This window comes from Oncorhynchus nerka, unplaced genomic scaffold (genome assembly GCF_034236695.1).
Source record: "Oncorhynchus nerka isolate Pitt River unplaced genomic scaffold, Oner_Uvic_2.0 unplaced_scaffold_1325, whole genome shotgun sequence".
NCBI lineage: Eukaryota > Metazoa > Chordata > Actinopteri > Salmoniformes > Salmonidae > Oncorhynchus > Oncorhynchus nerka.
This window is the reverse complement of record NW_027040017.1, coordinates 124,642-135,548: the sequence shown is the minus strand read 5'-3', so window position 1 is coordinate 135,548 and position 10,907 is coordinate 124,642. Positions and strand designations below refer to the sequence as shown.

The window sequence follows — 10,907 nt, the reverse complement described above, 5'->3', positions numbered from 1 at the left end:
CTATGAAATGGATTCACTAAAATTATCCGTTGTCATACAGTGGGGTCCGGAATTATTGGATCCCTTGAAAAATAATAAGCAAAAAAGACTATGTAAAATAAATTACACAAATACTGACCTTTATTGTGTGATCAAAAACATTTACAAATGATATTATTTGATACTAATACAATTGCTCTAGGAAAGAGATTTTTTGACAAGTAATAAAGAAAGTCTCTAAAAGATATGATCCCCTGTTTTCAATACTCCATCACGCTCCCCTTGCAAGGAAAAAAACACTTAGACTTTTTCTCAAATGTTTTGAGACTGAAGAACACATTGGGAGGGATCTCGACCATTCTTCATACAGAATCTTTCCAGATCCTAGTACCTTTTGGTCTGTGCTTATGGACTGCCTTCTTTTAATTCAAACCACAGGTTTTCAATGGGGTTCAAGTCCGGAGACTGATATGGCCATTGCAAAATATAGATTTTGTGGTCAATTAACCATTTCTTTTTGTATTTTGATGTGTTTTTGGAGTTATTGTTTTGCTGGAAGATTCACTTGTTGCCAAGTTAAAGCCTTCTGGCAGAGGCAACCAGGTTTTTTTGCTAAAATGTCCTGGTAAAGTTCATGATGCCATTCACCTTTAAAGGGATCTCAGGACCAGTGGAAGCAAAATAGCCCCATAACATCAAAGATACACCATCAGATTTTACAGTAGGGATGAGATACCTTCTGGATATACATCGTTCTTTTGAAGGCCAAAGCCACCATTGGTGTACGTGGCCAAAGTGCTCTATTTTCATGTCATCTGACCATAGGTACAAGTGCAAAAACAATAGATCTGTGACAAAAGGGCTGTGTATATAAAAACACTGAATTTACATAAATAGTTCAACGTCAAAATATGCAGATATACACACATTCGCAATACATTTGTGGAGCAATTTAGGCAAGACACCAACAAAGGTAGCTAAACTTGAATGTGACTGTTAACAGTACTCAAATTTGTCAGATAAGCTAAATAACACTTAAGGCCTTAAAACGTGTTCATTAGCCCTAAAAACGATCAGCTCATATACTAAGCTTGCATTTCTGGCATTTTGTGTTCACAGGGACCCCAATTATAACCACAAATTTCACAACAAATACAGTGGCTACTCCTATCATCATCATAACCGATATGAACACAATGACTGCCCCTACCACCACAACTGCTGTGACCACAATGACCACGCCAACCTCCACAAGCGCTCCATCCACCACAACCGTTGCAGCCACCATTACACTTACTACAGTGCCTGTGGAGTTCACTTCTAGAGAGACATTTACCTCCGACCTATCAAACTCATCCTCTCAGGCCTTTCAAACTCGAGCATCACTGATTAAAACACAGGTGAGCCTTCTGATTGAATGAGAACACAAATATGTGAATGTCCCGATGAGAGGGGGAGACTACTGTTACATACACATTCAGATATCTGTTGACATGTGAATTGTTTGTCTAAACTTAACCATTTTTTTCCTTGCAGCTTGAACCTTTCTATCAATCAGCTTTCACATCATTCAACAGTTTGACAGTGACCGAATTCAGGTGATTTGTTTGCATTCAATTGATCATGTTGATTTTAATGAATTCAACCTTACAGACAAAATACCATATGTGCATTTTACTTAACATTGTGATAAACATGATTATTTATCAAAATGTAGAAACAAATTATTAAAGATGCAGATGTTGACGATAATATCCTTGTGACTTTTGAAGGACGTGGCTCAGAAATGCCTGAAATGTCTTAGCACTGCTTTCTTACATCATCCAAAAAACATAGTTGCTGGAATATGAACTGTTGTAATGTCAACCCCGCGAACAAGAACCACACGTAAAACACACACCACGCAACATTAAAAAAACAATGTTTTTCACTCATAGATTTTTATTCCTTTACTACTACAGATTTGTTATTGACATTTATCCCGGTACTTATTTAATATACACACACCAAACAACTGAAATATCTGATTTTATGAAAATGGAACAATCTTCATATGGTTCTGCGTTGCAATGGTTCAATTGCCAGTCTTCTCTATGTAGCTTTAACATATTTTTCTCTCTTTCATTCATTCACAGAAATGGATCAATCATCAACACTATGAATTTAGCATTTAGATCTTCTGTCCTCAATTCCACGAAGATTGGGACCATTTTAATCAATTCTGCACAGAAAATCACAGCTTTCAACATTATCACCACCACAATTAAGGTCAATGGCACAGGTAAATCCTTATCTGTTAAATGTATATTTTGCAATCCATTATCTAGAGGTTGAATGCTATATTATCTGACTATAATTTTCCCTTAACCTTTCTGGGACCGGGAGCAGTATTGAGTAGTTTGGATGAATGAGGTGCCCAATGTAAACTGCCTGTTACTAAGGCCCAGAAGCTAGGATGTGCATATAATTGATCGATTTGGATAGATACCACTCTAAGGTTTCCAAAACTGTTACAATGATGTCTGTGAGTATAACAGAACTGATATGGCAGGCAAAAACCTGAGGAAAATCCATCCAGGAAGTGGCATTCTTTTGAATTGAGTGTTTTTCCATTGAAAGCCTATCCACCATATAAACGGATGGGACCTAGATTGCAGTTCCTATGGCTTCCAGTAGATGTCAACAGTCTTTAGACATTGTTTCAGGCTTTTATTCTGAAAAATGAGTAAGAATGACAACATTTTCTGAGTGGTCGCTGAAATGAACAAGAGCTTTTTGCGTACGCGACCGGCAGCACCCTCCGTTCTTTTTCCTTTGTATTGAATACGCTATTGTCCGGTTGAAATATTATGGATTATAAAGACAATAGACAACCTGAGGATTATTAAAAAACATCGGTTGACATGTTTCGACGAACTTTACCGGTACTATTTGGATCTATTCGTCTGCCTGTTGTGATCGCCTTTTGTGACTTTCGTGACTAATCTACTTGGCTGGAAATTGTTTGTATGCTTTTGTATGCGGGGCGCTGTCCTCAGATAATCGCATGGTATGCTTTCGCCGTAAAGCCTTTTTGAAATCTGACACAGCAGCAGGATTAACAAGAAGTTAAGCTTTATTGTGATGTATTACACTTGGGATTTTATGAAAGTTAAATATTTATAATACTGTAGTTTGAATTTGGCGCTCTGCAATTTCACCGGATGTTGTCGAGGTGTCCCGCACAGAGGTTGCAAGTACATAAAAGTACTTTTTCTACCTAGTCATATGGTCATACCATGGATCATTTAGCTAATTGATTTAGGTATAATATTATACACAAATTATTTGATAAAATGTTGAATCTGGCCATGACTTCTATTGCCCATAGAAACACATTGAGTAACACATTCATAAATGGCAAAAAGACACTCAAAAACAAAATACTGAGGAGTAAGGTTTTGAAGTGTCATACGAGTTGGTAGCCCAAACTGTGCAAACGCTACAGAGAGAAGGTGGAACATCAGCATTACAGATTTCAGACGAGTCCTGTGGGGTCAAAACGTTCTGTGTTTCCCTGAGAAGACCACAATTCAGGATGTCTCATGGTCTGACAAACACTGCTGTAGCTCAGCCACCTTCCACCGCTAATGCGAAAGGCCAACATAAGCGGATGCGGTGGATTGGCACAAATCTCTAGTTTAAACTGATGGATTTTGATGGGGATTTTTTTATGATGTTACTTAGATTGACAAACAGACTCTTAAGGATTAATAATAAGAGATAATTTAAATTTTATTTCAGGTGGTCCTACATCTGCTGTTCCTACTACAACTACTGAGGCTGGCACAACCATCACAAAACCAACTGGAAAACCTGCCACTGTTCCTGTGACTGGGCCTGCAACTACAACAACATTTGTGGCCCCCACAACTACAGTTTCAAGCACAGCATCAACATTAACCATGGAGACTACCAGGACAACCACTACCTTAACACCAACTACTACAACAACAACAACAACGCCAATAACAACCAAAACAACTGCACATCCTGTCGTGTTTACATTAAAACTCACAATTGAAGTTGTATATGTACCAGCATTGACCAACACTGAAAGCACAGAATTTCAAACACTTGCACTAACCATTACTTCAGAGGTAAGTCATGTCATCATATATTCACTGTATTTCTTTGTTCGGATTGTTACTGAGAATATGGTCAGATAGAGTTCTTTATTTCCCTAATATCAAGCTTACTGTAAACAAAATTACAAATATATAATACAGAAGTGGTTGGTTTTTGTGTGTAGAACATTATTTAGACCGTTGTCCATTGATGTTGTCTCTTCTTTTATCAAACAGTGTGATGAGATCTACCAAGCAAAATATGGGATCATTTTCATCCAGACGATCGTCATTGCATTCTTGTAATATTTTATGCTTTTACTATTCTATCTCCATAAATACTATGATTTAATGTCACTAATATCTTGGCAAGGTCGTTCTCAATGAGCCTTATTTTAAACCTTACATTACCTTTATACAGCTCCATCAATCAACATTCCTGTCATTATTATATGTTTCTGTTGCTGCCATTGTGGTGGTAGTTTAATATAACCTGACTAACCACTTTTCAGTCACCTTTTAATCTGACCTCTGACCTCTGAACTCTGTGCCCTTTGTAGACCTGTGTCCCGACGTTCCCTTATGCCAGCAGAAATACAGGTGGAAATGGAAGTGGTATTCCAACAGATCTCCGCAGAATCTAGGATGAGTAATGACATTGAAAATACACTGAAAGAGGCTGTGACCAATCCAAACTCCAACTTCAATGTCTCTGTGTATCCGGACTCCATCACTGTTATTAGTAAGTAAACCTATACAATGGGTTTACCAAAACTGTCCATTGAATATGAATATGCTAGCTAGCAACTCAAATGAATGAATAGGCAGGTGCATCTTAAATCTGGTAAGCCTATGGCAATAGTATATCAGCTTAAATGCATCCTTTCCCTGATTATTCCTATCGCCTGTGCTGTAGTAACATGCTTGCATAGCTTGACTGGTTCCTCGGCTTACGTCAAATTCAGTTGTTGCTAGATAGAATTTCCAGAAGTGCATTTCATACCGTTGGTTTCAATTCTTTAAAAAAATATAAATACACTGGAAAGCAATACTATAAATGCCTGGTGAAGGGTTTCCTTCTCAAGAACCTGTTGTTTCATATAATATACATTAAACATTGCAATCTGTTGCGTTCCTTAAACCTATGATTGCATTTAGGATAATATTCTAATTTGAGTGGCAAGTATATCGCACCAAATAAGAGACAATCCTGGAGAGACATTACATTTTAACTTCAAATGTTGCTAAAAAAGTTTTGATATTAAAATGTCGAATTCAAGTTCGCATTTCTTACATTTTGTGTTCACAGGGGTCCCAAATACATCCACAGGTGCCACCACAATTACAACGGCTACTCCTGTCATCACAACCGTTGTCCCAGCTGCTCCAACCACTACAACTGCTGCTGCCACCACAGCCTCTGTGGCCACAAATACACTCACTACAGTGTCTGTGGAGTTCACGTCCAAAGGAGAGACATTTATCTCCGACCTATCAACCTCATCCTCTCAGGCCTTTCAAACTCGAGCATCACTGATTAAAACACAGGTGAGCCTCCTGAAGGAATGAGAAGAACACAAATGTGGGAAGGTCATGATGAGAGGGGTAGAATACAGTAATAAACACCTTTCAGTTGACTCTTATTATGATTGCTAAATACTGCAAAATGTAAACTTTCCCCCCAATCCCCCCTTCCCCAAAACACGTGTAAATATTTGACTATAAATTGCGCCTTATGCTAATAAGGCTAATATTATACTCTACAGAGCAATTTACTTGAGGTTCATATTCTTATATTTTATTATTTCTTATTGTTATTACATTGTCGAGAAGGAACCTGCAAGTACGCATTTGGTTGGACGGTGTATACCATGTGTATCTCCTACATACGACTAGTATGTATGGGATACCGTGTGGTTCAGTGGTCTAAGGCACTGCATCTCAGTGCTAGAGGTGTCACTACAGACCCTGGTTCGATTCCATGCTGTACCACAACCGGACTTGATTGGGTGTCCCATAGGGCGGCGCACAATAGGCCCAGGGTCGTTAGGGTTTGGCCGGGTAGGCCATCATTGTCAATAAGAATTTGTTCTTAACTGACTTGCTTAGTTAAAAAAAGTGTACTTTAAACTTTACATGTTTTTTTCTTTTCAGCTTGAACCGTTCTATCGATCAGCTTTCACCTCTTTCAACAGTTTGACAGTAATAAAATTCAGGTGATTTGTTTGCATTCAATTGATTATGTTGATTTTAATTAATTGAATTCTACAGCCAAAGAACCGTATACAGATTTCATGAAAATGTATATAAACATGCTACATCATTAAACAAAAGGAAGAAATAAATAATTGATCAAAAAAGTATACCTCATATAATCAACTGTCATTAAAACAATCTCTCATTTGTTCGCAGAAATGGATCAATCATTAACACCATGAATTTAGCATTTAGCTCCTCCGCTGTGCCAAATTCCAAGGAAATTGGCACCGTTTTGATAAAGGCTGCACAAAACATCACAGCTTTCAACATCAACCCCACGTCAGTTACTGTCAGCGGTGAAGGTAAAAAAATATTGTCCATGTTTTATGGTAAATTCATATTTTGTATGTCATTATCTAGAGGGTCTATATGGCAGAAAACAAGGTTATTGTAGCAATAACAGTATTTGTATTTATTATGGATCCCCATCAACAGCTACTCTTCCTGGGGTCCAGCAAAATTAAGACAGTTCATACAATTTTAAAAACATTACAATACATTCACAGATTTCACAACACACTGTGTCCTCAGGCCCCTACTCCAACACTACCACATATCTACAGTACTAAATCCATGTGTATGTGTGTGTAAATATTTAACAGTAAATATGTACAGGCCTTATTCACAATAATCATGTAACAGGTTGGCAAATACATATTTCCCTTTCATGTTCACTTTCTCTCGCTTTATCTATGCAGTTGTGACCTCAAGTGGAATAAGCAGCAAGACCAGTCTCTTCACTGCTTCCTGTCTGGTGGTGTTGTCGCTGCTGCTGTCAAGCTAGTCTCAGCAGCAAGCAGCAGTATGAAATATCTTCACTTTGAAAATGTATTTACCTCATGTCCCCCATTCCCATAATATATAATGGCAACCTATTTAATCAGTATTTGTTAACCTAAGTTGATTCTCATTATAGTTATAGTTATTATACTCATCATTCAAATTGAAATAAACATATTCTAATCAATTGGAGCTTATTGCTGTGGTACATTTACTTTGTCTTACATTACATTGAAAAGTTTATTTTCCAACAAAATGAGGATTAGCAAATTATAATGTAATGTCTTTAATCATTTAGAAGTGCATCCCAGTCATTTTGTACTCATTTGATGTGTGGCCCCAGTGGCAGAATATGTATTGACATTTAAGAGTTGACGTTCTTCCATGATCAGATATTCTTTGGTTGTTCTGCATATTGTGCATTATGCATTTTATAAGTCTAATGATGTCACATGCACAGTGGCGATTTTATCATGTACATTTTTTAGATAGCTGCCAGCAAACCCACTATACAACACAACACTAAACAATACACGAATTGCACTGTAACAGTGACAAACGGTGCCCACACACTGTTAGGGCATAAAACTTTCCAAACAACAGAGTCCCAACAGCAGTCCCAACACCTTAACACTGCTACACCTGGCTATCAGCAGAGCCTTGTCTGGCAGCGAAACAGTTCATTCAGCCTCATTTAGTGCCTTTCAAAAACAAATTGCTGATATGGCTGACTTGCTTAAACAAATGTGGTTTCTACTGACAATTGAGATGTAGAAACTATGGCATAAGGGGTGACGACTGAATAAGAGGCAATCCATCATTTTGATTATGACATTAATGAGCGAGCTAGGATGGACGTAGTCAATATAACAATTTGTTCAGCACTTTTGAAATGTACAGCGACAGAATTCAGAACATGGGCCGTTCTTACAGTATTCTCCCTGTACACCAAGTCAGAACCATATGATAAATAGAGGGGGCATTTAAGCAGATAATGAAAGCTCTGGCAATATTCAATGATTACCTTTCTCCAAAACAGGTTATAGGCTACATGTGTACCACCAAGTCAGAAGAGTAGGCAAAATTAGGGGAGGGGGAGACAGGGGAGACAGAACACGTCTCCTTCCTGAGCGGTATGACGGCTGCGTGGTCCCATGGTGTTTATACTTGCGTACTATTGTTTGTACAGATGAACGTGGTACCTTCAGGTTCTGCCCCTGAGCAAGGAAATCAACCCACTGTTTCCCTGGCACCGTGGATGTCGATTAAGGCAGCCCCCCGCAACTCTTTAATTCAGAGGGGTTGGGTTAAATTACGGAAGACACGTTTCAGTTGAATACATTCAGTTGGACAACTGACTAGGTATCCTCCTTTCCCCATATTACATCATTTATACAGCAGCATACAATACATTTTTGGACTCACCTTGTTGTGCTGTGGTCACTTGAACAGGAAGGTGACGCAGCAGTCCTTTGTGGGAAAACATTTTCATCAAACTTTGTCATCAAAGTCTTGCATTCTCTGGATTTATGGTGCTTTCAAGACAACTAGGAACTCTGAAAAAAAACAAGGTTCAATCATGATAATGTCAGTGATCTTCAGGTCGGAGCTCTAGAAAGAGGCTTGAGATCCCGACATGCGATTCCGAGTTGCATGACCGTTCAAAACGTATTCTTCCAGTCTGAGTTCCCAGTTGTCTTGAACTTTCTGAAATCAGATTTCCCAGTTCTGAGTTTTCTGTTGTTTTGAGCGAAGCAGAAGTCACCCTGGATTGACACCATGGCCAATTTTGAATGTTCATCCATTTAAGCTTGGAAAAGAGACCCTTAAACCCACACTTGGGACCACACACCTCCTCCACTAAGTAGCAGGCTAGTAATTGCTTTGCAATGCTTGCAGTTAGCCACCGATTCCTTCCAAACCACTTACTGTTGAATTTACAACCTATTGTGTAATGTTCGTGTCCAATGGCCGATGAGCCCCGATACAGTTTTTCTATAATTGCACTGCCCCCACGGGTCCTTAATCATGGGTCGCCACTGCACATGCATACAAGTGAATGATTCAAAATGCAAGCCCAGATCTCCCCTCAGACCTTTTTTTAAACATGACTTAAAAAACGTATTAAACTTACGCAACATTAAACCATTAAAAACAGTTCTGTAGCAATGAGGTTTGTGCAGTAGGCCTTATCACTGCATATTGGCTATGATTCAATTTGCCCTGGCAATGTTGTTGCATCTGATGGTCAGTCTGAGGGGAGGGAGGAAGAGGAGCAGCAGTAGTGAGGCTGCCTCTCAGCCGACTCACTCTCCGTCCGCTTTCCCTCTAGTGATGAGCAATCCTGGCTCTTTTCAATGAGCCCGCACGTTCGGCTCAGCTCACCAAAAAGAGACGGCTCTTTAGGCACCCAAACGGCTCTTTAAGTCAAACTCTTTGCAACAGTTTGACTATGATTGTTGTTAAAGCAATTCAAATTAAATTATTAAATTAAGTCACACTCTACCTTAACTACAATGTATTTACAAATGCATTTGGTTTGTTATGAAAAAGAATGCTATTAAACATTTGCATTTAAAGTATAACATTTTCATGTATATAAACAAAGTGCATATAAATATAACCATTCAACAATAATACAATCTGAACAGCATAATAGAATATTGCACCAAAACTGCAGCAGGCTGACAAATTTAAATAAATGTTTAAAAAAAGGATGCTATTACACATGTGCATTGAAAGTATACCTGGGGCTGTCCCTCCCTGCTGCTGCGGTTATTCTTTGAAGAGCCTCATCAATCGCATTGGCATCACTGAAGGCTAACTTCTTAAATCTGGGGTCAAGTGCAGCGGTTTCTGATAGCACGTGATTATATTCCATTCTGTGGAACTTTCTGTCCATTGATGAACATAGGGTGTCCATCAACTCGGTCACTTGTCCTGTGGTTACATTTGCTTCTCTCTGGCGGCTGGCTGTGATTCGCTGCAGACCCTTACACAGGAGTATGCTTTTTGAGGCTGTCACATAGCTGAAAAGAGACAACAGTAACCTATTAGTTCAGGTTCATGTTTTGTCTACTGATACTACATTCTCATCTACTGCTCATATGCATACAGTTGAAGTCGGAACTTTACATACACCTTAGCCAAATACATTTAAACTCAGTTTTTCACAATTCCTGACATTTAATCCTTGTAAAAATTCCCTGTTTTAGGTCAGTTAGGATCACCACTTTATTTCAATAGTGGAATGTTAGAATAATAGTAGAGAGAACAATTTATTTCAGCTTTTATTTCTTTCATCACATTCCTAGTGGGTCAGAAGTTTACATACACTCAATTAGTATTTGGTAGCATTGCCTTGAAATTTTTAAACTTGGGTCAAACGTTTGGGTAGCCTTCCACAAGCTTCCCACAATAAGTTGGGTGAATTTTGGCCCATTCCTCCTGACAGAGCTGGTGTAACTGAGTCAGGTTTCTAGGCCTCCTTGCTCACACACGCTTTTTCAGTTCTGACCACAAATGTTCTATAGGATTGAGGTCAGGGCTTGGCCACTACATGATGGCCACTCCAATACCTTGACTTTCTTGTGCTTAAGCCGTTTTGCCACAACTTTGGAAGTATGCTTGGGGTCATTGTCCATGTGGAAGACCCATTTGCACCCAAGCTTTAACTTCCTGACTGATGTCTTGATATGTTGTTTCAATATTTCCACATCATTTTCCTCCCTCATGAAGCCATCTATTTTGTGAAGTGCACCAGTCCCTCCTGCAGCAAAGCAC

General features: G+C 38.8%; 1 protein-coding gene and 1 long non-coding RNA gene across 2 annotated transcripts; both read left to right on the top strand.

Annotated features, from left to right (window-relative positions):
• Window positions 1-3,769: 3,769 nt before the first annotated feature.
• Window positions 3,770-4,818, top strand: LOC115121221 (uncharacterized). The gene is made up of 3 exons (XR_003862287.1): window positions 3,770-4,118; window positions 4,323-4,387; window positions 4,646-4,818. It is a non-coding gene; the product is annotated as an uncharacterized LOC115121221 (long non-coding RNA).
• A 533-nt stretch (window positions 4,819-5,351) lies between these two features.
• LOC115121220 (uncharacterized) lies at window positions 5,352-7,302 on the top strand. The gene is made up of 4 exons (XM_065015707.1): window positions 5,352-5,633; window positions 6,240-6,301; window positions 6,498-6,646; window positions 7,043-7,302. Exons 1-4 carry the CDS (start codon window positions 5,352-5,354, stop codon window positions 7,126-7,128), a joined length of 579 nt encoding a protein of 192 aa, XP_064871779.1. The 3' UTR covers window positions 7,129-7,302.
• The last annotated feature ends 3,605 nt before the right edge of the window (window positions 7,303-10,907 follow it).

Excerpts from the sequence above, each read along its gene's own strand:
- LOC115121220 (XM_065015707.1), top strand. The coding sequence starts at position 5,352 with ATGTCGAATTCAAGTTCGCATTTCTTACATTTTGTGTTCACAGGGGTC. Across the intron at positions 5,634-6,239 it reads CATCACTGATTAAAACACAG|CTTGAACCGTTCTATCGATC; the intron begins GTGAGCCTCCTG and ends TTTTCTTTTCAG. Across the intron at positions 6,647-7,042 it reads AGTTACTGTCAGCGGTGAAG|TTGTGACCTCAAGTGGAATA; the intron begins GTAAAAAAATAT and ends TTATCTATGCAG.